At 37.6% G+C, this 27,622-nt stretch overlaps 1 protein-coding gene across 3 annotated transcripts in view; it reads right to left on the bottom strand.

Annotated features, from left to right (window-relative positions):
* The window catches only part of stxbp5a (syntaxin binding protein 5a (tomosyn)), a 127,901-nt gene that overhangs the window by 22,727 nt on the left and 77,552 nt on the right, over positions 1-27,622 (bottom strand). For all 3 annotated transcript variants that reach the window (XM_049479928.1, XM_049479930.1, XM_007255661.4), the window contains exons 8-18: positions 20,130-20,253; positions 18,947-19,025; positions 16,632-16,786; positions 12,124-12,196; positions 11,634-11,781; positions 8,916-8,983; positions 7,987-8,027; positions 5,305-5,525; positions 3,325-3,509; positions 1,497-1,622; positions 788-939 (exon numbers count right to left, since the gene is read on the bottom strand). In XM_049479928.1, coding sequence (XP_049335885.1) covers positions 788-939; positions 1,497-1,622; positions 3,325-3,509; positions 5,305-5,525; positions 7,987-8,027; positions 8,916-8,983; positions 11,634-11,781; positions 12,124-12,196; positions 16,632-16,786; positions 18,947-19,025; positions 20,130-20,253 — 1,372 coding nt within the window. The remainder of the gene's footprint in view (positions 1-787; positions 940-1,496; positions 1,623-3,324; positions 3,510-5,304; positions 5,526-7,986; positions 8,028-8,915; positions 8,984-11,633; positions 11,782-12,123; positions 12,197-16,631; positions 16,787-18,946; positions 19,026-20,129; positions 20,254-27,622) is intronic.

The following is a 27,622-nucleotide window of genomic DNA, read 5'->3' as shown; positions in this document are numbered from 1 at the left end:
TAAAACATACTAACAGTAATGTAACCGAGCGGTGTTACTTGGTGGAATTAAAGATAAACAGAGTGCAAAATATTCCACTTTACTTCACCTGATCTCCTCAGCAAGAAAAAAAACTCCCTCGCTCGCAGGCGTGCTCTCTCTACTCCCAAAACAACCCTACCTCAAAATTACAGCAACCCCCAGGGGACAAAAAGCATTGGCAACTCCCCCCATCAGTTTTACCCACAACATAATTAAGTCTGATACAGTAATAATATTAAATAAAATAAAACTACTGTTTTTTTTTTAAAGCTGATATTTTGGCCAAGTTCAGCAAACATTTCTTAATATATTGTATGATTTATCATTCATGTAATTATTATTATGACAGGCAGGCCTAAATCTAATATAAATAAAATCAAATAGAATAAATATCGCATTTTGAAAGAAAGTGAACATAGAGATTTACATTATTAGACTCGATATGTTAAAAATTATTGAGGGTGTTTCCATTTATTTTATGATAGGTTGATAATGTAATTATTGTGACAGGCCTTTTTAAAACAATAAATATTGTTGAAATGTACTATGTGTAATTTGTTGTTGATGAAACACTGACAGAACTACTATAGGCTTCTTCAGGAAACAGAATAACACACTGAATTATAACACAAGTTAACATTGACGACGGTCCGGACCTTAGCCTGAAGACATTTTCTCTAACTGGACCAAACTGAATTGTAATTAAATACCCCTGCTCTATACTATAGCTGTAATACTGCTAATTAGAGTGACGTAGGAGTCTCACCTCCAGAAGGTTGTCTGCTCTTGCGAGGTGATCTGGGTTGCCTCTGGTATGGGTCGTTGGATCCATACAGCTCCACGGTGCTCAGATTCAAAAGAACAGTCTTCTGGAGGTAATCTACCACTGCCAGGCCATTAGTATTGCCAAAAACCACCCTATACCACAAATAACAGATAGATACAGAAACTAAGTACCAAAGAAACAAAATAGAACAAGATCGAAACCAACGTATGACAGAAACTTTACCCTTTAAACCTAAAACGTTAAGTATGAATCTGTGTAAATCTGAATGTAATGTGATTATGATTTTATGTAAGGTTTTTATCGCATTCAAGTGCTTCTATTCTCCTAGGTCTGCACTGCATTCAGGCAGGTAGTGTAACATAGGGGAGTCTGTTTTTGCCTCAGAGAAAGACAGGAATCTACATCAAAAGCTAAATGTATGTGCACAATGAATGCTACTCATGCAGGTAATAAATTGGCTCCAAGAGACAAGCCTGAATTTTCCAAACAGGTCAGATGTCAAGAAAATATACAAACCATGAGAAACAGATTATTATTCCAGATCAGTGATTTGAACAAAGCAAGTCTATTTGTGGAAAAAGACTCATGGAGAGATTGTTTCGCGGGTGTATGACTGAGTATCGGTATGGAACAGACAGAGAGTGCAGACTTGCGTAAGAGAAAATGCAAGGATGTGTAAAAGACTCACAAGCCATATGAGGAGTTGATAGCCAGGCTGCTTATCTGCTGGGGAGGCTCTCCGCTGACCCACACCAACTGCACCACCAATTCTACCTGATAGCCTGGAGACTGCTTTAGAGGACTATTGCGTACCCTGCAACACAGCAAGAGCGAGAGAGAGAGGGGATAGAGGGGAGAGAGCAGGGGGGGGGGGGGGGGGATATTTATTTTGAATGCTTAGAAAAGGTCACTGTTAGAACAGATCAAAAATGTAGTATTTCTGGTTTGTAGAATTGAGCTAACATTAGCATGGTGGCAAATGCATGGTAGCAAATGTCACTGCCATTTCCAGTCTGCCTAGTTTCATAGTTTTGCATTTTAATCTGGAGACATGATGTTATGTGCTGACTAAACAAAGACTGCAGCAGTCCAAATCTCTCTTGCTCTCTCTCATGTTTGCAAGGCTTCCTTTCCTTTTGATTACACTGTATTGCAGTATGGCAGCCGTGTCTACACTGCTACACAGATCTGAGCGAGATAAGTCAGAGATCTGGGAGCATGAACTGCAATAAATAAGAAAGCATTATATTAACTTTTTTGTTCATCTATGTCATTGTAAAAAAGACACCTTTAGTCAAAATATATATTATATAATATAACTTATAGCTAACTAAATATGACCTTATTTTCAAATGTTTAATTAAGTTCTATTAAGAAAATTATTATTATTTTTTTGGAAAGGTTCTTTTGCTTATTAAGATGTTCCTCTGAAAACCTCTGAAGCCTGAAAACCTGAAAATCTCTGAAGCTAAATTAGGTAATGGGGATGAATGTTTTCCCCTGATGACTCTTCCATGAAGGTGATATTTGTATAGGTGCTGCTACACAGTGCTCCTCCACTCCAGAGTCTGCTAAAGTACTTTTTTGACCACAGTTCCTGTTAATTACCACTTCTTAATCGAATTACCTACTGAGAAATCAGCTAGCTTAAAACACTTTGCTATCTTCTCATAGCCTTTCCTACTTTGAGGACATCAGTTATATAAAATTTCAGAGTGCTTGACAGCTGTGTGAGAGAAGCAGTAATGGGCTTCTTTAGAGATTTAAGGTGCTCTTACTCCGCACGTAGTATGCATGCTGCATTCCACTCTGCTCACCACTCTGCTAGATACTGGTCAGGTGTGGTAGCGTTGTGCTGCTGCTGATGCTAAGCGTCACCTGTTGATTATAGGCAGAGTTTTCTAAAACTGATCACCTTTGCAACTTTTTGAGTCGCTACAGCCTCTGTAGACCTATATCTGTCTCTCAATGATATAATTCAATTCAATTCAATTTTATTTATATAGCACTTTTTACAACTAAAGTGCTTTCTGGTCACGCAAGTTGACGTCATGTGTTTTCTCCCAGGGTACCCCTTGCTGCAAGGTCAAAGTTGAACCAAGTTGAACTTTGCTGTACGTGTTAGCATGGTGGAGGCGTGGTTATAAGCGTAAAAATGCACCCCTTTCCGCACCACTCCAAGGCAACTCCAAACTTCTCTTCCGCTGGATTGGCGTACAGCGCCACGGCTACCACGTGCAGTGTGCAAACATCTTTGGAGACAAGTAACATAGGGTGCCCACTCTTTTACCACAGGAACAGGAGTACCCAACCTTTGTATGTCGCTGTCTTAGTAGATCTAAATACACAGGTAGATATACAGCACACTTACACACCAAATTCCAACTATGCTCTACAGCAGATGCATATTATCTGCATATATTGTATTGTGCATCTTATAAAGTAGATCTCCATAGAGTTTGTATGTTAAATACCTGCTGAGTGCATGAGTTTAATCTTACAAAAATTAAGCTTACTTCAGGCAGGGCACATTATCTCTTATGCCATCTGAAGAGTTGCTGCTGGTAGAATGGTGTGTCTGGGGGCCGGAGGTCTGTGGGCTAGGGGAGGTGCTTGGAGTGGGAGGAGCTGGTGTCTGGTACCCACCCCCTTCTGGTGAATCTAGGTCATTCAGTTCATACTGCAATCTGACTTCAAGTAACTGTGAGAACACACACATACACACATTTATTAATCCATGTTTTAATTAACTATATAGTTAATATAGATTAACTATTTACATATATATTTTTTATAATACACTGAACAGATGTGCCTATGTAAACCCAATAGCTAACCCTGCTCCAGGAGAGATACTCTACCTCAGATTTTGGAAGCAATCATAATGCATCCCTCCTGATTCAGTTCATTAATGCATTCAGAAGCTATTTATTGGCTGAATTGGTTGTGTAGACTTCGGCTGAAGTTGAAACATGCACGAATGTAGCTTTCTACAAGGAGCGATGCATATCACTGGCATATTTGCAGAGCTAGTGATAGTTTATTAGCTTATTAGCCATGGCATGATTGTTGTCTGAAGTGCCCGAGGTTAACTTCTCATCAATTTAATGAATAAGTAATGGGAACTTGAGTACACAAGTTTATGGGTTTTAAATAGACTCACAATGTGGTTTCAGACACTGTATTCTATTTTGTATCTATAAAAATAGATATGGTTGCTGCTTTAGTAGAAAAAATTAAGTAGAACTCACATGAATAATATGGGTCAGCCTGTGAGTAACCAGTTTAGTTTGTTCCATTTTAGAAAGCGATCTGCTTCATCTGAATCAGTAATTCAGGTTTTGAAACACGTTCTACAAACAAATCAGTTAAATAAATTATCATTTTTATGGGTTCAAAATGTATTAAGTTAAGTGATTCCCACCAGTGTCACTACACATAAATTAGGGCTCACAAATTGGTGTGTGTATGTGTGTACACACATATGTGAAGCAAGGGGACTTGAGGTGGTAATGGGCTCAATTTGCTCCAATTAAGCTGCGCTGAGAACATTCAACAGCTGACGGCACTCACCCTAATCATCACTCTTACATCTGTACTGAGCACACTGTTCAAGCTGAGCCAATCAGACAACATGCTTTTTTTTGTTTTTGTCCCACACTACAAAAGCGTTATTCAAAACATGCATTTATCCTTATGTAATTGTTACAGTATTAGAGCCTCATAATATGGGAAAAGTAGCTAATTAGGAAAAACAACAAAATTTGCAGATCTGTAGTATTTCAGAACCAGGATTATGGAGGAGCCATTGCCTCACAGTTAAACATAGTTATAATAATGTCTGACACTATAATAACCAAAATCTTTAGTCTATTTAATATCAAGATAATAATAAGGAACAAGCAAAATGCAAAGAAGAGAAGTGCTTCCTCTCAAAACAAGACATGCACAATATTGTAAGAAAGTCTGGAGGAGCATATTATTATTATCGCCAACATGAGTCATGGCTGTCGTCAGTCAGGAGGCTAAAATAACTTGGAGCTTGGAGAGAGAGGGAAAGAGATGGACAAAGAGAGAGAGCGAGAACTAGGGTGGGAGTGGAGACAGAGAGTGAGCAGATAGAGCAGTGAGTGAGAGAGAAAGTGAGAGAGGGAGACTGAGAAAGATGGCACTTATTCCACATCAGAAAGCATAAACTAAAGTTTTTAGGTCAAGCGAAGAGAAACATCATAAATTGGATGATGAGCACACTCCTACAAAAACAAATCCAGCCATGCAGATACAAATCTGCAAACCTGATGCATTTATGCATGCAGGTTAGACTGCTTCCTCCCACACTATATATACACATTCAGTGTGTGTGCATAAACATATATATATATATACTATATCTATATCTATATCACCCATAGACACATACTGGTGTTTCTATGGATGACATTTCATATTCACCCACGCACAGCAACACACATCAACCGACAAATGGTCAGTCCTACCTGTACAACCTCGGTGGTGATTTCCTGCTTGCTAAATCTGTAGATGATGACGTGGGCGGACACTCCGGCTACACACAGCATGCGGCTGTCCGGGCACCATGACATGAGCTGGATGGCAAACGGATCCTCATCCACAATCTCTGTGCTTGGCTTTTCTTCCTTACTGCGCGCCTTCTCAAACACCTTGGCTGTCTTCAGTTTGTACAGCACTTGGAGCATTACTAGGCACCATGGGAAATTAGGTTTCTGTCAACAAAATATCTGCATACACATATGGCTATTTGCTTGTCTTGTATAATATCCATTGTTACAAGATTATGATAAAAAATGGTATATGTAGTGTTATAGATTTATTTCATATAATGAAACACAAAAAAAACACCTGCCAAACATACTAAATGCCACCAAAACAGCTGATGCTATACTATAGATGGAGGTGCTCTTTGGTATCAAGAAAAGGATGTTAGAGCAGATTCTTTCATTCTGAAAGAATTGTGAGGTGGATCCACATCAGGCCTATTGGCAGCACATCCCACAGCACATGTGTCTGGTCATCTAATGTGATGTAACAGAATACAGGACTTACCAGACCTTATCAGGGCCAGTCAGTCACTGTTATAGTATCTGTTATAATGTAAGTCACTAATATCTACAGAACAACTGGTGTGGCCTTTGGCTTTTTTTTGTCCCCGTTAGTATAATTTAGGAACGACTAAGCCAGTTTGAATCGCAGGTTGCACATAGTTACCAATTAGTTACCTTTATATTGTAATAAATAAGCACTCGCCACCGTGTTGTTTTAGTTTGTCCCTCCACACATCACAGCTGACCAGGAGCATCTTCAAATCAGCCTTGCTCTAGTTAATCATCTGGTTATGACCTGTTTGACCTTTCTCAAGTCAGGTCCCCATACCTGACCAGTTTACCTATATCCAGTAATTTACAAGAATCAACTGACGAAACAGTATTGACTGATCAACAAGTACTAATATGCATCCTAAACCTTGCCATGTGCTGTTCTTTAATGAAAATCTGCTCTCATGGCTTTATCTATGAGTGGTCTTAATATTCTGGCTCTTCATTGTATTTATTATTAAAGAATATACTATACATATACACAATATACTTTCTCAAAACAACTCTACAGTTTGTTTGGAAGGTGGACCAAACCAGAATGACAGAATAAATCTATATTTGGTCTGTATTTGATTAAGGTCTGACAGTAATCCAGAATTTATTTGCAATTGTCCAGGCAAAACTAATAAAAAGCCTCAGATTAATAGAGCCATTTTGTCTTAGCAGGATTACCGCCTTTTGCCTAATTAGTCTTCATATTGCAGTGTACAATTGGTAGAGTAAATCTCTTTTAAATAAATCCCCTCCATTATGCAAAGGCGCCAGCTGCTTCTTAGAGGGTAGTCTTTGCAGAACTAGCAGGTCTAAAAGGTCATTAATAATCTTCCATATTGAGCTTAATGTAGAAAGACTAACACTGGAAGCACTAGACTTATGGGAGCTGTAGTTAGTCATGACTATGGCTGTAATGGGGCTAAATGACATATACAGGTCAAATATATGCCAGGCTGTTCCCCTAGGTACAAACCAAGGTTAAATGGAAGCATTCTGGGAAATGGAGTCAAATGAAAGGTAAATGTATGTGGCACTACTAGGGCAGTCCCCAGTTGGGTCTTTAATCATAGATTAAGTACATTAGCCTACAATGATGGCAGGCTGCCTAAATAATGTCCCCCTTTACACTAAAACAAAATGCACCCTCTGAACATATAAAACTGTATATATATTAAAGACCATAGAACATTCCCTTTTTTTAAAACAAAAACAAAAAAAAATCTAATCAAATTTTAGCCTTTCACCTTGTACATACACACTGCATTGCAGATTTATGTCACAACATGCTATATACAGTGACGTGAAAAAGTATTTGCCCCCTTTCTTTAGTTTTTGCATTTTTGTCATACTTACATTTTTCAGATTATCAAACAAGTTTATTATCAGACAAATATAACCTGAGTAAATATAAAATGACCAGAACTTAAGAATTAAGAAATTACTTAAATAGAACCTGTCTGACAACATGAAGCAGCTAAAAGATCTCAAAAAGCAACACATTAAGTAGTGTGATGGTCTGCAGCTGCTTTGCTGCTTCAGGGCCTGGACAACGTGCAATAGAAGAATAGAAAGGCAAACTGTAATAGAAGAAACCAGATAATCCTAAAGGAGAATGTCCAGCCATCTGTTTTTGATCTCAAGCTCAGGTGTACTTGGGTTCTGCAGCAGAACAATGACCCAAAGCACACAAACAAATCCACATCTGAATGACTTAAAAACAAGATAAAGGGTTTGGGGTGGCCTAGTTGAAGTCTGATTGAGATGCTTTGGTATGATCTTAAACAGGACCTTTATGCTCAAAAATCCTCTAATGTGTCTGAATTAAAACTATTCTGTAAAGAAGAGTGGACCAAAATTCCTCCCAAGAGATGTGAAAGACTGGTTGCCAAGTTATCGGTAAAGCTTGATTGCAGTTGTTTCTGCCAAAAGTGGCACAACCAAGTTATTAGGTTTAAGGGGCAAACACTTTTCACACAGTTTGGATAGTTTTTTCCTTTAATAAATGAAATCATCATTACATTACATTCTGATACAGAGATGTTGTATACTCACTTGCAGAGGCATCCCAAAACTTAACTGAACCATCAGCATGCCTGGGAGACAGATATAGAATTATGCAATTACCAACTTCGTAGAAGGAAAAAAAAAATTAGTTTTCGAGTAATGTAAACATAATGCACAATGACATGCAATGTTTAGGCAAACCTGGTTAAAATACCTGCTATATGTTTTTATATACTCCAATTCCTATTAAAGGTTTATTGTCTTTTCTTAGTTAATGTAATTAAGAAATGTTATTTATCAAGAACAACAGGGATCAAGTTATGGTCTGGAAAACTGGATAACATATATTTTTGCAAAAATATTTTTGCTGTATTTGTTATCACAAACGGGGAAAAAAGAATAAAGTCCCTAAAATATTAAGGAAATATAGATATATATTTTAAATCAGGGCATTCTTTGCTTGCTTGGTTATTAACAATAATTTTGACAGTAAGGAGTGCCCAAATATTTGCATTGCTAAAGTTTATATTTAAGTTAGCCAAAAATAAAAAATAAATATAAAGTGGTTGCTCATAAATTGACCAGCACAAATTCTGTGCTCAGATAAAACGGGGGTAGAACTGCTGAGAGTAAAAGTGGCAGAGCACTGACCCCATCACTGCCCAGCTCACTGAAACACTGTAGCAATGCATTCTGGGAAAGTGGGCTGCTGCCTTCCCATGGGCAGTGATTCAGAAATGCTTACTTCTCCTTCTTTTTTGTCTTTTTTCTCTTTTCCTCCTCCCTCCATCTCCGTCTCCTCTGTTATTCTCTGTAGGATAGTTTCCTTTCATTTCCAGAATATCACTCGGCAACTTTTCCCTGCACTTTCCCTTCAGCCCTCCCCAATGCAATTTCAGCAAAATGGCAATAAAAGAAGAAGCAGAGACAGCAGAGAGGAAAGAGGAAAGAGGAAACACACACACACATATACTTACCCAGTAATTATTATTTCAGGATAGCTTTGTGTGCCCTGGCCCCAGTTTCCACCACTTACAGGCCATTCCTATGACAAACAAAAAAAGCAGAGGCCAAATTAGCAAACTGCTTTATATTTTAGTGTTTCCGTTCCGTTTGTGTGTGTTTACAAAAAGGGAAAAGAAAGAGAACTTGTGAAGCTGGACACAAAACTGCTGGGGTACTAACATTAAGATAGGACTCTTCTTCAGTAGCCTTCAGCTTCTCCAGGTTCATGCAGCATAATGGCAGATTTCCAGGACTTTCAAATCACTTTACAGTTTAGTCTATATATAGTGTGTGTGTGCGTATAAATATATATATATATATATATATTTTTTTTTTTGTGTGTGTATATATATATATATATATATATATATATATATGTGTGTGTGTGTGTGGTAATATTATTTAGCTTGTTTAAAGAGCATTCTTGATATCTGTGATATTTAGTAAGTAACTGGATAGATTTATCCAGTTCTACGAAAATAAATTCTAATTAGAAGTTGCTGAAGGGGATGCAGAATGGTTGTGCAGTGTAACCACTTTAAGGCATATGGTTATTCTAGGTGGCTACTATGGTATCCCAAGTACATATTATGGTTTTGCTAAGTAGTTTATAGGTGGTTTCTATGATATCTCATTAACTCAGTGTTAATATGTGGTTGTTAGATGGTATGCCAAAATGTTTTTTAGATGGGTGGTTTTGCATTACAAGCTCCAAGTGGTTGCTTTCGTACTCTGTACACTGTGGTTGGTCATGTGTTACTCATGTATTGTATTATTGTGACATTTATAGGGCGCAACCTATTCACCCTAATGGAAAAATACTCTAAAAATCTGTTGCTACCCTAGAAACCCAATGTTTGATCAGAAATCTCATACCAAAGCACACATCAAAGGTAGAGTCTGAATATGGTCACAAACCAGCCTAATTAGGGAAGTATCAAGCTAACGTAGGTTACTTGTAGTGAATACGGTCAAAGGTCTGGGATTATGTATTTCTGTAATTTTTAACACTGCTTTCCTTTACAATAAATGTTTTATTTCAGCATATTAAAATTAAAATTAACTAGAACATAATAAATTGCACATTAATTATATATAACTACAACACATTTTCTATTGAATCTGTGTGGACATACTGTACACATGTGAATCAAATTCAACACCTAATATTTTAACTGTGTAATCCTCACAGACTGAGAGCTGTAAACACAGGCACTGGGGTTTGCACAGTGCTACGCTGTGATGTAGCCTCTCCATGGGGTGTGGGCGTGGGTCAAACCGTTGCCCCTGCTGGGACACGGACTGCACCATAAAGAGTGAACTCTGCAGGCAGTCGAAAGGTCTCGACTCCTTTCACACACACAAATGCTTCCACATGTTTGTCTGAGCTGCAGCTTTTCCGGACAATGCACCTGCACAGCGGGGACTGAGATATACAAGCATAAGGCCACATTCCCTTTTCATACACACCTGGAGCACGAAGAGCTTTCACTGTGTATGTTTGTGAGAGGAACTCTGGAAGGACATATGTGGACACTTTTGCTAGTAAATGTGTTCATGTTTGCTTTCACACATTTGCAGGTCAAAAAAAAAACGTGTAGAAAAAGCAAAAAAACAGGGCCAATAAATGTATCTACAGCACACTAAGGCTATGTTCACACAGCAGGTAAAACTGACCAAAATCAGATTTTCTGACCAAATCCAATATTTAGTTTAGGCTGTTCACACCATATTTTAATGTGACCCATATCTGACTTCTGTCTAAACAGTGCTTGCTTTGTAAGTGACATGCATGCGAGACAGGGCATTGCTTCATGTTAAGTTTTGTTTACCTACCCATGTGCTCCATATGAAGCGCATGGCTCTGTTTTGTGTTTGGTCTTGTGTCCGCATTAGCCCTGCCCTGTCATCTGTAACCCCTCCTGTCTCATTTGTAACCCCACCCTTCTCGTTACTTCCACAGGTGTCCCTTGTCTGTGCCTGTGCATTAATACCTCATGTGCTCCTTTGTTCTCTGCTGTGCTTTTTGTCTGTGTTAGACCCTCAGCCTGTATGTGATCTCTAGCCCGTGTAGACCCAGTCTTTTGTTTAATATCTGTTTGGTTGATTCTCTATCCTGCAGTTTAGTTTCTGGTTAGTTTTCTTTAGTTTGTTTCTTTGTTTGCTTATTTTGCTTGTTTGTTTTAGTCTTATTGTTTATCCTTTGTTTTATAGTGTTTGATTCAGTAGCCTTAGTGTTTATATTACTTCCTTAGTGTTTTTTGTTTATTATTTAAATTATGGAAAATAAGAGACCTGCCTTTGCATCCTGCTACATTTACTCTAGATGGCTGAAAAAAGGAATTGGGAATACGCTGTAGAAGCCACAGTGCGTGGTAATGATTGTCACAGGCTTCATCTGGCTAGAATTGTCCATGCAATACAAACAACTCTGGCAGAAATCACATTCATTATTTTGCAGGTCAGTAGAATGTTCTTTAGCTTCAATGGGACATAAAAAGTCAAAGCACATTCCCAGGTCCCATGATATTTGGAAGGTCAATGAATATTTAATTTTTTCTTGAGGCTGAAAATAAATGTCTTTTTAACCTCTACAAATTTACAAAAAGCCATACAGCCAAGTATTTACTGCAATTCCAGAGTGACATATTGTACCATGTAGAAAAAAAAATGTGCATGCATTGTTGTACCTTTTTGCTGTAGCCCTGTCGTTTTTGGCGGGAGCCAACTGAGTAAAGTGCAGGTATGAGGTCCACGGGACAATCAGCAACATATTCACAACACGTCACTGGAGACTCGTGAATCGTCAAGGGGTACGGGTTCTCAAAGATAGGATAACTGTGGAAAAATTATTACACCCTTATTACACAGATGCATCTGAACCTGTAGTGGTGTACCTCCAATCATATTAGATTACAGTCTTTAAACCTGCATGCATGGGTAATGATTTAGTGGTATATTGATGCTGCTTCAGTGGGTTCAATTTATTTTCGTTTTTCTGCTACTAACACACTTAATACTACTAATGCAAGACCTAACAACCAACTAACCCTTGCACGGAATTTACTAAAATGTGCAGGACAGCGGGCACCAGGGCCAGGATTAATAAACACTTGATTAAACTGACTGCTTACAGAAATATGGAATGTATATTTATCAAAAAATAGAACAAGCACATACCCATTTTGTGCAAGGTCAATAACAACTAAATCCTTTTCTAGAAGGACCACTACAGCATAAGGTTCCTGAAAATCTGCATGGGAAGAAAAGAGACAAATTATAATAACAAGAAATTTCACATAAAAAGTATGTCATCAAAAACTATGAGAAACTAAAAACTAAAAAGATTATGTAATACATGTCACGTCCTGGTCTTGTCTCATGTCTCTGTGTGTTATTCCCACGTGACCTGTGCCCCTCTGTGTCTCCTGTCAGTAGTTTTCCACCACCTGTTTCTCATTTGTAGCTCCGCCCCTTCCCCAGGTGTTTCCAATTCTAGTGTGTTTCCTGTTTGTTAAATAGATCCCTGTGCCATTTGTCCTCCGTCGGTCTTTGCATTAACCCCTGTTGTTTGTCTCTCCGTGTCTCTTTGTGATTTCAGCCTTAGCCCTAGCCCTAGTTCCTTGTTTACATCTTCTTGTTTCTTGTTCCCTTTAGTTCCCTGCTTAGTTTATTTATTCTTGTCTAGCTTAGTTTTTCCCTGTCTAGTTTAGCCTCTTGTTAGTTTTCCTTGTTTATATCCCTGCCTTGTTTAGTATTGTATTTATTCAGTCCCTCGTTTGTTTCTTTGTTTATGTACTCCCAGTTTATTTTGCTATTTATTATCTCTTTGTTGGTTTAGTTTATGTTCTCTGGTTTCTCTCGCTTGTTTTGGTTTTTGGTTATTTGTTTATCTAGTTTAATTTATTTAGTTCACTCCCTTGATCCTTGTATATATCTCCCTGTTTTATGTTTAAGTGTTTACTTGTTTCTCGTTTCCTGGTTTATTTATATTTATTTATTAAATTATTCATTTCTCACCCTACCTGCACTTGCGTCCGTCTCCTCGTCTCCCTGCCTGGGTCAATCCTGACAATATCAAATTTTTAAGTTTTTAATAATAAATGAGGCTTAATATAATAGGCATTAAGATGACTGAAGAGCACAATTACATACTTAGTTATTTAATAGATTTGTCAGTCCTGTCACTGACTGTCTGCTACCTCTTTTCCACCAAAAAAGTGCTGGTGCCGGAGCCGATGCCAGAGCCGGTTCCTGCTAACCTGCGTACCTTTTAAGAACCAGGCTGTGTTTCCACTGCTTCAAGTTGTCACTCACTACGTATGCGGGCTTCAACAGTAGAAAACAACATGGCAGAACCCGAGCTCCTTTTAAAACTTGTGCTGCTGTCCTCGGTGGAGCAATGTTGATTTATTTTCATTCATTTAGCTGCTTCTGCTGCTCTTAGCTGTGAACAGCGGTAAGGTTTGTAAACAACTTTGCCCCAGAGATGCTTCAGCACCCCGCTTTTTGGTCACAGGTTTGCTGGTTTCAGACCAGCAAGGTTGTGGGGACAGAACGGAACTGGCTTTTCTGGCCCAGAACCTGTGATTTTGTGGTGGAAATGTAAAGAACCATTCGGGAACCTGGCTCCAGCACCGGCACCATGCCAGTGGAAAGGCGCCCTGCCTGTCTGGACTCTGGTTCTCGCTCTAAAGACTGCACTTCCCAGAATGCACCTGTGTCTAACCTCTCGGGCATGACGGATCACGTGATGCTTCGGCATTTCGGCTCACCTGACTTCTCAAATTGCCATTTCCTGTTTCCTCTTGTATAAATACCCCCATTTGCCTAGTATTGTACCTTAATATTTAGCTCTTCTACCCTTTGTTTTTTGCTTTGACTTCTGTTTCAATTTGGATTATCCTGTTTATGACCTTATTGCCTGTTCTCTATGGTACGTTGTATCTGGCTGCCCTATTTGGTTATTTACCATGCCTGTCCCACATTACTCTAGTAAACTTAATCATTGGATTACTAAACTTTATATAAAGTTTATGCGAGGGTCTAACTCTCGTCTGGCCTGCGTGACAAGATTCTGTACATACAGGTTTGGATATGTTATTCTAGTGTATTCTGTAGTTTTATATAAAATATATAAAAAATACAGTAGAGGAAAATAACATAGAGAAAGCATACGGTATACCGACAACACAGCGGTCACTTTCCAACAAATTGAGTTCAATGTTATATATTTTATTTTTAAACAAACACACTGATATAGTATCTGAAGTGACATGACTAAACAGTCAGAATGTATACTTCTGACAGAGAATAATAAAACAAAACACAAAATTGGACTTTGAGGCATACAGTATATGCCATGCTAGACTTGAGAGGTCACAGAGACCTTCTTTATAACCCTTCTACCACAGCTTGTAAGACCCCGCAGCATGTGAAGAGCACTGAGAACAAAAAGATCACCAGTGTATGTTCTCAGGTCTCTGTCTTAGAGTCAGAATCAAAGGCAGACAGTGAAGCTGCTATAAGAGGTCAGTTACACAACCAGCACTAGCAACACAGTCTTGCCTCAACTCCCTGCTGAAGAACTCAGAAGATATACACAGCACTGCTGTGGGCTTCTTCTCTGAATACATTCTCAGTTCTAGCATAGCTGCACAATATGGGAAAAACATCATATCACGATATTTAATTAATTTTTCACGATACATAATATTTATTACACTGTTTACACACAGGCAAAATGCATCAACAGTGTAAGATTTTAAAATCTGCTATTCAAACACAATTTTATGCATAGCACAGTAATTTTTGTTTCATTTATTTGTCCGTTAAACACTAATTATAACCTCAATATGCTTTAAAAAGCATATTGTCAATATGATTAAGTCTAATTGCTCATCTCTCATAAAAATACAATCATAAAATCAGGAACAATCAAACCAGTGCATTTCATGGTTTGTATATATATATTAGCATATTTTCTTTGTCAGTTTAAAATAACAGAATATATTTATAACGTGTTTCAAGTAGTCAAAAAACTGCAATTATGTAAACTTCATACAAAGTATTAAAAAGACTTAAACACGAAGCTGTGTAAGCATTACACAACATATCGGGTGACAAAAGCTTCTAAACTCAAAAGTAACAGTAAAAACTTAACATTTCTTGAAACACTATAAACCACTGAATAGACAAGGCACAATGTACAATTAAAGAAAAATCCCAAACAGTATCTTAAATGGCTGTACGTAAAGACAAGCAATTAACTAGTACTTCAGCAGATCCTATATGGACAGTTAATTTAAAGCAGTCCTCAGAGAGATAAAGAGAGAGAGGGAGAACACAAAGTCCTTTTGATTGCTGAATGTTCACCAACGGGATTCAATGTTCTGAGAGGCACACAAACCATGTTCTACAGTAATCAAAAGGCCTGGCTAAAGGCGGGGGATCAAAAAAGGAAAAAATACCAATGGACTTGCGTTTACCTAGAAAGATCTTAAAAAGCACTTTCTCAATAATAAAAAGGTATTATTTTGTTTCAAAAAGGTTTTAGAAAACAATAAAAAAACCCTAGTATAGCAACCCTTATATACCCTTATATAGTCTTTTAAATTAAAAGCATTAGTATTTCTGAGTGAAAAGAGGACAAAATATGATAAATTGCATCAGTATTTTTTTATGAAAACTATTGGTTGGACCTTCTTCAGCTTTGATTATGGCACTATTCACTGTGGAATAGTTTTCACAAGCTTCTGCAATGTCAAAACATGAATTTATTTTATAAGCTGCACTAATTTTTCACCTACATCTTGTATTGATATTGGGAGATTTTTTTTGCAAGTCTTCTCAAGCACATCTCAAAGTTTCTCAGTGGGGTTCAGTTCTGGACTCTGAGGTGAACAATCTGTGTGTGAAAATGATGATCTCATGCTCCCTTAACCACTCTTCCACAATTCCAGCTCCATGAATCCTGATATTGTGAACCTGGAATATGTTGTTCAGTATATATGTTCAGTATATTCAGGAAGTCAGTCGACCTCATTCGTTCAGCACATACTGTTGCTGATCCTAGACCTGGCCAACTGCAGCAACCCCAAATCATAGTCCGCCCCCACAGGCTGGTATGGAAACTACTAGACATGATGGACCCTAATGCTCTATCACTCTGGAACAGGGCAATTCTGGACTCATCAGAACTTCTCCCATTGCTCTTACTATTATTATTGAAGTTCTAGTGTTGTTTTTCTACTATTTAAATTTAACCAAACATTTAAGTGATTACCAATAACCTTCATACAAGACTCCTGGAAGGACATCCTGAAAGAGGATGTTCTATGACTTTTTAATAATGCGTTAGACCAGTTCTTAACCCAATTTTAGAAGTTTGAATGGCAAATTCAGTCTTTATTTATTTTAAACTAAAGAAAAACAGAATTAGAACTTAGGGGAGCTGCTAAATCACCAGAGGTATCTGCTCAGAAAAAAGGCTGCACTACAATGCACAATTTAAAAGTACTGTTCTACATGCTAGGTGCACTTAAACATCTCTAAAACCTTTAAGAACCAAGGTACTTATCATTACAACGACAAACTCACCCCTAAGCAAATGCAAGGGATGAAATTTAAATATCAGTGCAAAAAGAGAAAAAGGAAAATAGGAAAGATGTGAGGATAACAGAACATACCATTAGGATATGGCGTTTCACAGAGTGTGAGGAAGTCTACAATGGGATAGTCCATTTCAAGCACTGCAGTGCTCTTCCCATGCATTACAGTCAAACATGGCCGCCGACCCACCGTGTCGTACGATAAACCACCAGACAGGATCATATATGGTTCACTGCATGGAGAGAAACACACAGAGTGTGACTGCAGTGTGAAAGCATTAACATTCACAATTAAAATTCAGTAGCAGCATGGATGCACGTCAAATAAGCATAACATTGACCATGACCACCTCCTTGTTTAAACACCCTTTAATATTTTTTTCAGCTTCACTGATTGTATAGGAGCACTTTGTTATCCTCTTTTCACCCTGGTCTTCAATGGTCAAATAATAGCTGCTTTGTTGGTCTATCCTGTGGGGTCCTGACAAATAAAGAACAGGATGAAAGGAGAATAATAAAGTATGCAGTCTGTAATTATAAAACTACAAAGTGGGCGTGAAAAAAAAAAGATAATTGCTGTAGAAACAACACAAAGTTATGTTAGATTAGTGTAGATGATGTCTCTAGAACAAGAATAAACATGCAAAACTAGTAATGTAAAAAGCTAAAAGACTTTCATATACATTTTAAGGCTAAGATTACAGTTAAGGCTAGAGTTAAAGTGAGGTCGATCATAGTAAGGAAACTTATCAGCATGCTGAGTGGACAGAAGTAAGTTCAATGCTTTTTGAAAACAAGGCTGAATTACCAGTATTAAAAGTTCACTCAACCCCAAGGCACTCTTTAATTTGTAACTTTGCATTTGAAAATTAAAAACTGCCTTTATTTCTGTGACAGGAATATTAAACAACTTTAGCACTCTAGAGTATAAAATAATCCCTTCATCAGGTCACTCAATCAAAGAAAGTTGTATTTATGGTTTTTAAATGTGTGTTAATAAATGTCAGCTTAAATGTTGGTTTGGGCTTATATTTTTTGTTTTTAAGGGTTTTTTTTTGTAGCCTCTATGCAATTTGCTTGTGGATGTGTCTGTCAGTTAGCTGTGCTTAAAATTTCAAAAAGTGTCACCTGTTGGTCAACAGGCATAAATACACTTTTTTTAATAGAATGCACCCTGAAGGCAAAGCCAGCGTCTCTTTGGTGGTCTGTTGTACCCAGCCCCAGCTGTTATATTCCTAAATAGATCTGCCATGGAAAAAAGGTTGTTGTTAATTTTTAAATACACAGTGTTTTACTGCCTCAGGGTTAAGTCAACTTTTAATACTGATTAATTTATTTTTTATCATAGAGGCTTTAAAAAGAAACCTTTTCAGTGCATTAATATATAAAATATTAAAATAATATTAAAATACAGACATAGAACATAGTGTTCAAATGTTCAGAACAACTAGACACTGGGATACTCTTTTTTTACTCTTTTTAACATAAACACTTTAAAGAAGTTTGTTGAGAGATAAATATGAAATGAGTATAACGTGGAAGCCATGTGCAACTTCACAAGTATGAAGCTGTTAATAAATAATCAAGTAAAAAAAAAAGTTAACTGGCTGCATTTCTCAAACACATTTTAGCACGAAGATGATTCTTAAGCATTTGAGTGAGATTCTTTTGGTAAACCAACGCAAGAGCTGTAGAGAACTGTAAATTCAAGTAATGTGGCACCAATAAATATTATATTTAAATCATTGTTTTTGATACACTGTGTCATGTTTATTTAATGGTAAAGCTTAAGTGTGCTAAGCTAAACAAGACTATTTGTGAACTCTTAGTAATGAAATATTGTATTGAAATTGTAATGAAATATTAATGAAATTAGTAATGTTTGAGGTTTTCGAGAAGTACAGCTGAGATCCATGATTATATTCAAAAGTCATATTCTGATATATTGTAATAATTTTATCAAGAAAATAATGCATATTTTTACAATTCCCACAATTAGAGTGTTATGTATTAGTTTTAATACTTAATCATGTCTTGTGGCACATACATTAAGAGAATTCATACAGTTACTTTCCATTAAGCTTTCCATTAATCTTAATGCTACTGAGAAATACTTAAGGATTATTTTGTAATAGCTAACTGAAGGAATGCCAACCTGTAATATGTTGTAAATAAAATATTCAAAGATATTACTGTGTAATTAACAAATAAATAATAAACCTTGCGTTAGACAGTCAATCCTAGTCAATGTGATGATTCAGTGAGAAGGCTGGCCTGATTATAAACTTTTTAAGGAAGTTTAATCAAATGACTGCAATGGCTTAGTATGACTCAGCTATTCTAAATACTAATACAGAAATATATGGATGTAAAAGAAATGCTGTACACTTTACCCTGCTCTCGTCGTCTTGTACTCTACTTTGAGAATGGGTTTGCATGGCTCTGGCTTCTTTCCATCCTTGGGCTGCTTTCCTGAAATAGAAGCAGAGCAGACACATTGAATAGGTCTGCTCTAAATCCCCCATCCATTTCCCTCACCTCCCTTTTTCCCTCACTCGCACTCCTATTACATTTTTACATTGTGACTCAGCATCAAATGTGAACTTGGGTTCAGAAGCATGCGGGACATTCGCAAAAAGAGTGTCCTCAAATGAAGGAACCTGAAAATTGAGTTTGGGCTGGCTCAAAGAACTGTAATTAATGCATCCCCTCAGAATTAAGAATGTCAGGTAAAAAGGTAATGCTATAGAGAGAAGCCATTACAGACTGAATAAATGGTTGCAAAAAATGGTAGGAACCTACAATAGGCTAAAAGCAAAAAAATAAAAAATAAATCCCCTCTGATTTCAGCCATTCCTGAAGCAGCAGAGCAATAGTGAATGTATGACTCTCTCTCTTTATGCCTACCCCTCTCTCTCTCTTTTACTCTGAGAACAGAAGGTAGGTAGAGGAAAACAGGACGTGAGGCTGTGGATTAAGCAAGGGCTCTTAAAGTGTATCTTCAATAGCACAGACAGAGGCTTTTCTTTACAGGCAAAATCTCCAGGTCCACTAGCTTCTCAACTAACCACCATATTACAACAAAGGAGGTCTCAAGAGACAAGCAAAACCAATGTGGAAAATTAAAACTTCACTTTAAATGAAAATGAGGGAGGGGGAATTGATTAGCGTAAGCTGCTTTGCATGGTTAAAAAAAATCAAATTACAGAAAGAAATTGACAAACGTTTCTGAGAGATGCATGATGTAACCTTTTGAAACAGAGATGATAGAGATTAGTTTTGTGATCCACGGCCTAGAACATCAGCATCTTAACAATCTCCAGTTTGTGTGCATACATTTGAGTGGGTGACAAAAAAAAAGAGAGAGAGTACATTTGTGCAATAATCCTCAGAAATAATTAACCTCATTTTCTTGATTTAAAAACAAATGTGAAAACAAGGGCATGTAATTGGCAATAAAGCGTACATCTGATGACTGCTATAAAAATTGCTATGAGATTTGTGAGCTTATTTATCATGTGTTTCTGCAGAGGATGAATAAATATTTGTGTGTGAGTTTATGTGTGTGTCTCTCACCATGTGGGGTGATTGTCTGTGCAGGCTTGGCTGGGGACTTTATATTCCATATGGTCAGTGTGCCATCTGAGTGACTGCAGATGAACTGTTTCCCCTCGTGGTGCCAGGCCACAGAATGGATCGCCTGAAACCAAAAGAACGAGGGGCTGAGACTGGAGAAAAATATATTTTTTTTACCATTAGCTACATATGGCACTCCTCTGATGGAATATAACTCTTTAATACATTACAATACATTACAATATCAACATTTGATTGGGTCTCCAACAAAACACAACAAAACACAAAATAATAAATGCAATGAATAGAATTAACAATCAACTGATCTCACACAAGCAACTAGGCTTTACAAACCACAAAGTTTAGGCTAGTTGAAATTTAAAGGACTCTTCATATATTCACCTGAAAAAAAAAACAAGTGGACGTTTTAGAATTGTGCAAAAATAAAAATTAAGAAAACATTCAGGATTATAACTCCTGAATAACTCCTTGAAACAGGAACTGTATGGAGCACCATTATGACAAGGTGATGTAAATGTCAAAGGTGGTGGTAGTGGGTGCCAGTTGGGACATTACAGTTCTAAAGTTGTGGAGGCATTTAACATTCCTTGATCCACACTGTCACATGTGTACCAGGACCATGTCCTGATGTACTGACTGTAAATGTCAGTGTTTGGCTGAACTGTCTGTGTGATCAAACAAGAGACTGTGGCAGCAATAACAATAACATTCAGGAAAACCAACACATATTCCACAGAGCAGTGCAGCATTCTTTATATTCTATGGGACATGTAAAAAAACATTAGACATGATACTAATTCGTATTTATATACACACAAAGATAGAAACTAAAGATCCTTATCACAAACCCACCTACTGTTTTTTTATCTTTTACCTCAGAAACTCCAAAAATGTGGTTTTAGTATGCAGTCATTCATTTGAAAAAGCTAAATACATTTAAATGATTACCATGGCAGGCCTAGACTACTACAGTAAGCAGACAGACCAGGTCCTGCAGCAGGGAACAGAATGAGATAGGTAGATTTGGTGGGTTTTGGAGGCAGAACACTGGAACTGAAGAAGATTAGAAGCTCCTTCTTTAAAGTGCTCTAATCGAAACCTCAACAGCGATGCAAGAGAGCCAATCCCCAGAGAGAGAGTTTTCGTGCGTGTGAGAGAGAGAGAGAGAAAGAACGAAGGGAATAAAAGGAGGAGCGAGAAGCCAGCACAAGAGAGAGGTGAAACGAAGTTCTCATTATTTTCTAATTAAGCACAGTCTCCTCCTGCTTTAGCATAATCGTGCTGGCTCTGTCTCTATTTCTGGAGCTGGGATGGCACTGGATGCTCCAGCAGCCCAAACTAATCAATGAAACGGCTGCAACATTACAGGTCCGTCGGGAAGACAGGATTGGCTTATCTCTGCCTTATCAACTCATATCAAACAATCAGCCATCACACACACACGCATACCCACACAGACAGATCAGCACTTATCACGCCCCGCAAATCTGATTACGAAGAACTAAGCTGCTTACATAATATTTGGTCCCCGGCGAGAAAGCTTGAGGGAGAGTGAACACACACCTGAACGCTTTGGGCTTTGCAGCAGTGGGTGCTTACATTAGCGTATCATGAGGGAGAGAAGCCAGCAAGAACAAAACACTTCAGAGGATGATCGACACACAAGCAATTATAAAGCAAAGAGAATAGAGAGGCTCAAGAACATTACCAGCACTTCTTTACCATATATCTTACTGATCAAAATAACACTGTGGGTATTTGTAGAACATCAGAAATTTTTTACAATCTGTACAAAACCATAGACTGTGTATAGCTGGACAGAGCATCGTCTCTCAAAAGTGAAGGCACCACAGGTCGGGCGCCCCCTGCTGTTCGGCTGCAGAAAGCTGTATGACTCCACCCATTACCATAGGTTTCAATTGCAAAACAGACAACTTTCAATCACATTTTTTTCGAATATACTCTAATTCTACCTCCTTTATTTAAATGCAACAGCTAGTTTAACCTCTGCTTATATTGTCAAATTTTTATATTCCCACAGAATTCGTTTTTAAAGCGTTATTCAGCTCTATTTAAAAAGGTGTGGTTATTGTAAAAAGGGCTGGGTTACACCTAGCCGGGGTGGGACCAATGACTGTATGGGCGGGACCAATAACAGACCGTCAGCAGAACCTGCATCATGTTCTTTTTTCCCCCTTACGTCAAGCAGTAGACTAGTACTAGTAGTTAGTCAAACGTTTAGCTAGCTAACTGTACTACCGTTATTATTTTTTATTAGCTAAACTGAATTTAGATTGTTGTATTAATAATGTCGTGTTCTGCTGTTAATTGCTCTAACAGACATTCTGGACAAAGTTCTTTGCAGTTTTTTCGGTAAGTTTGCTGGCTGTTTTTCCCTCCACTCCTGTGTCTGTGTGCATTTTATTTTATTAATTATCAAGATCTTAGGCGAACCATTTAATCTCGGTTGGATTATATAGCTATCTTAATTTGTTAGCTAACATTAGTGTAGTTATCTAACTAACTATATTCGCTAGACTCTGTAGAATTAATATTTTTACTTGGTCAGTGGCTTCGCCAGTCACAGGTGCGTGCGGCAAGCTGACTCAGATAGCATGAAGGCTCTGCCCGAGATCCGCTGATGTACGGCAGCACTGGCTTAGACTCTGCATAATCTGTGCAGAATTTAGCCAAATGTGCTCAGTTCGTCTCAGCGGCAAAATAACTGAGCTTCAGTACTGGATTTGTCTCGTTGTTTAAAGCAATAACTAGTCCTGGCATTCACTGCCGTTTAGTGATTTTTTTTTTCGCTGTATTTTATTCACTTCCACTTGCTACATACAGAACTATCATGTGGCTGGGTACACGGTTAATATCAATAACGTGCACGAACTGCACTGTTACTATGAAAATATTAATCTTATCGTGCTGCAGATAAGTTCTCCGCTCGGCTCGACTGGACTCCGCTCGGCTCGGCTCGGCAGACTGTGTGAGCTCTGTGGAGGCAGCTCTCAGGGGCGGGTTTATTTAAATGAGTAGGCTGTCTCTCCACAGTCTTTCTCCCTCCTCTGGTCTCTACTGCGCAGACTCTGGTTTCTGAATCGCCAAAATGGCGGAAGATTTTGGCTTCATTTTCATTGAATGAATGGGAACGGCGACACGGCGTCCATCTTTATATACAGTCTATGTACAATACTAATAACATGGCCAGAACACTAATATTGCTAATAAGGCACCCTATGAAACTTTTTTTTTAGTTAATTAATGAGTTTTATTTTTTAATGGTTCACTACAGGGCAACTAAAGGTTCTATCTTGTGGCCCTTGTGGTCTGTAGGAGAAAAAAAACACATTTGCAAGTTCAAAAGCCTTCGAGCCGCATCCATCAGCTCCCAAGATATGCAGGTTTTGGAGCAGCCAAGGAACAGAAAAAGAGCACAAGGGTGAATCTCGGTCAAGACTTCTCCGAATGACGAGAGCTAAAAGGCTGACTGTAGGTAACACTGGGATGATTTCTCTCTTTCTGTGCATGTTTGTGCTTCTGACTATTTTATGAATGTGGTCTGTTGTGGGGTTGTTAGCTCGCTGGCTAAACATTGTTGTTTTGTTAATAACTAGTTAACTGCCTTTCAATTACTTGCTGTTTGGCAAATTTGCTTCATAATTGAAGGTCAGTCCAGGTATGTATATTTACTTTACTAAACAGTCCATTATTTTGTGCAGATTTAAAGATTCAAAGTGCATTTTAGCTGCGTAAATCAGAAACTTGTACAAGATCTATTCTCAAAAATTAGCATTTACTAATGACCCTAGAATGGTTCAACATTTTTTCTGATTGTATTTTATTTCAACCATGCAATCCATAAACCCTTTTTCCATTATGTCCACTGGTCTTTTGGGGAGGAAGTGAAGGAACAGCAGCGCAACAGTAAATATTTTCTCCCATCCTGTAGGTGGAGTCCTCTTAAAAAAAATTAAGGGCTGCGTAGTGTGCTACAAAAATAGTTTTTTTGAAAACCTATAGTAAACATTATATACAGAATCAAATATTTAATCACAGTTGTTGGTACAATAAGTAGTTCAAATAAAAGTGTATTTAAAAGTGTATGGTTGGGTTGAAGTCAGGACTTTGTAAAGGACATCTTATAACACTAATGTTGGCCTGCTTTATCCATTCCATATCAAACTTTGTTAAGGGTCACTGGCCTGTTGGAACAAATGTGTCATGCCCTGTGTCAACCATCTAGCTGTTGTTTTAGTTTAAAAAAAAATCAAAAACAGTTCCTGTTAATCATTCTATTAACTATGTACAATGTACCAGTTCCACAGACACAACAGTCCCAGACCATAATGCTACCACCACCACGCTTAACAGCTGATACAGTGTTCTTGGTGGTGAATAGGTCACTGTTCCCTCCTATAAACATACCTCTGGCTAGCCAACTTTGTCTTTGGCCCTCCTGAACTTAAAAACTTTCCTGCAAAGCCCTGTTCTTTTGTTTGTGTGCTCAGAGAATGGGGCAAAATGTTGAAAAGAGAGAAACAATAAGTGGAAGAGAGGGTTGCATGGATCAGAAGGTGCTGACTCTCATTAGAAGATTCCTAAAACTGACAGAACTCTACAGAGACTAGTTTCTTTCCTTCTTCTCCTCTTTCTGTTTTCTCTCTTTTTCTGTCTGCATCAAAAACAGCGCTCCTGTCCACTGGACCAAGCCATGGGACAGAGGCATGGGACTGTCCAACTGTCATGTCTCTAAGACACACACACACACACACAGGAACATGCATGCCAACCCTCAGGCCCAATTAAAGCCAGACTGTTGCTGTTAAGGGGACCACAGGGAGGCAGCTAAAGTCAGGAACAAGAACTGAAAGCAGACAGCAATGGCCTTTCACTGAACACTGTTAACTCACACTCACCCTCTAATCTACACAAATCCACAGCTGCACACTGAACCGCTGCTCCCCGCTGAGTCCAGGTTACAAAATGTTCAGTGACTGTAAAATATACTCTAGAACCAGGGTATAAACTTTTTATGCCAAAACCCACACGTAGAAGTGTCTCAGGACTCACTAAAAAATAAATCTATTATTTCAATAAATATACGTAATAGTTCACTATGCATTAGACTACTTTAACTACTTTATCTTTTCAGTATTTAGATGCAATCCATTCAGATATTCAGATATAAACATATTAATAAATGTATTAATATTAATTCATATAGACAGACATTATGGGTCAGTTTCCCAAAGGACTTAGCTTAATGGTAGACTATATTTTCCTTTCAATGGAAATAAAAACATTGAAAATTCTGTGTAATCCAACACTATTGGAATAACAGCAACATTGTAAGACTAAAGACATAGCTTTACATTTCTGTCTAAATGTTTGTCATGTGACACTTCTTTATGTGGGTTCTGGCATAAAGCTACACAGCAATGTAATCTGATGACCACTACTTTCTGCAAAACAAGGAAAATAGACTGAGAAGTAGTAATCAGTAAGAAATGTGATAATACACCCCTTATAATGCACCAAGTCAGCAACTTTGAGTTTCATTCAGTGCTGACATAGATTTACACACACACACACACACACAAACACACCGGCTAAGCGCTTCTAACCGAGGCTAGAGCTCACCCTTGGACAAAATACTGGAATTCTAAGCTTACTGTAAATAAACAGAAGTGCTTTACTCACCCAAATAAACAGTTTTCAGAAAGAAATCTGTGTAGATTAATATCCAGTGCTCATTTACAAAGAAATATATATATTTTTAAGAATTACAGTTTTGTTTACTTTATTACTGAGTTTTGTTTACACCCTTGTTCACTTCAAGTAGGCATCCTTACTATTGTCGCTTAATGCGCCTTATAATCCGGTGCACCAGTGCATGTATGAAAATAAACTAGAAAATAGTGAGCTTATATGATCTACGTATATCTAATATTTATTCAGTTAGTCACAGTTAATACGCTATCTGTATGTAATTTTCTATTATCAGAGTAAAAAGCTAATGCTGTAAGCATGTGCCTTTCCAGAAGAAGTGAACACAGCATCAGATTTTCCAATCCAATACGGTATAATATGTTGCACTGCATGAAATAAACAGTGTGAAACAGAGAAAAGTCAAGTCAGTAGGTTATTAAGTAAATGTATTATTTAATAACTGTAGTTACCACTATAAACCATTCAGATCAATATTTTAGTTAATATTAATATGTGGCATTTATGAGTGAAGACTCTCACATACTGAACTACGGGATTTATGGGCTTATTAAAATAATCATTATGTGACAAGATATGACTAACAAAAACAGTTGCCAAAGAAAGAAAAAAAATCCATATATGATTGCTAATTTATGCAGCAAGTTCTATATGCTCAGGTAATCACCAGATGGTGGGGACCTGCTGGATTGTTCAGTGAGGAAACATAAGGATAAATAATTTTAGTTAGAAGGTTTTATTAGCTGGCTAAACCCTTTTAACTGGGTAACAAAGTTATCACACCAACACTCAGTTACCATACATTCCTCATCACACACACACACACACACACACACACACACACACACACACACACACACACACAGATATGCCATCAGCACTAGGAGAATGACCCTCCATCTGTCTATATGTCCTCCAGTTCTCTGACCATCTTTCCTGCCTGAAGAGTCTCCATCCTCCCATCCATTATCCCCCCCACACACTGATGCAATCAACTAAACATATCTGCCTTTCCAGTGTACAGCTGACTTCAGGCTCCAGACCTCACTGATTACTTTATCATCATGAAGCCCTGCGGCAGACTGCACATAAATACAGACAATATACTCCAAAAATAACTCCTGCTAATAAAAATAAAAATAATTAGTCTGCAAACACTCTAATGTAATCTTCTGTACATGGAATGATTCTGATAGACTGCATCTACAGAAAGCATAACGGAGAAACATATATATTTAATTGATCAACAAAACAATCTTCTTTTATTTTAAATCATGTGACTTTTTATGACTTGTATACATTATAAATATCTATACAAATACATTTAATATTTCAAAATATATCATTCATATCCAAACCAATACTTTCTTTATATAGAAACTAAGCTGCAAAAAACAAAATCAACTCATTTACATATGTCCGCCTACTCAGCCTACATCAATTTGGCCTCATTCACATTGGAGATCCACTCATACTGCAGAGTTTCATCTAGAGACTAAAAAAAACAGAAACACTCTGTTTAATTTCAAAGAATAAACAGAAGTGGGAAATGGTTGTGTAAAAATGGATTAATATTTTTATATAAACTAATATTGTATTTTAGTACATTGGGGTGGTTCTCTGTGTGGCTTTTGTGATAAGTGTATTGAATGTGTGTATTTACAGCCTTTAAACTGATTCTCAGTAAATTATTAACAGATAAAGCTTAAGTTTTAATGACTAGTGATTGTTATCGCAATTTT

This window comes from Astyanax mexicanus, chromosome 1, assembly GCF_023375975.1.
Source record: "Astyanax mexicanus isolate ESR-SI-001 chromosome 1, AstMex3_surface, whole genome shotgun sequence".
NCBI lineage: Eukaryota > Metazoa > Chordata > Actinopteri > Characiformes > Acestrorhamphidae > Astyanax > Astyanax mexicanus.
Note: the sequence above shows the minus strand (reverse complement) of the source record. Positions and strands in the feature narration are given on the sequence as shown.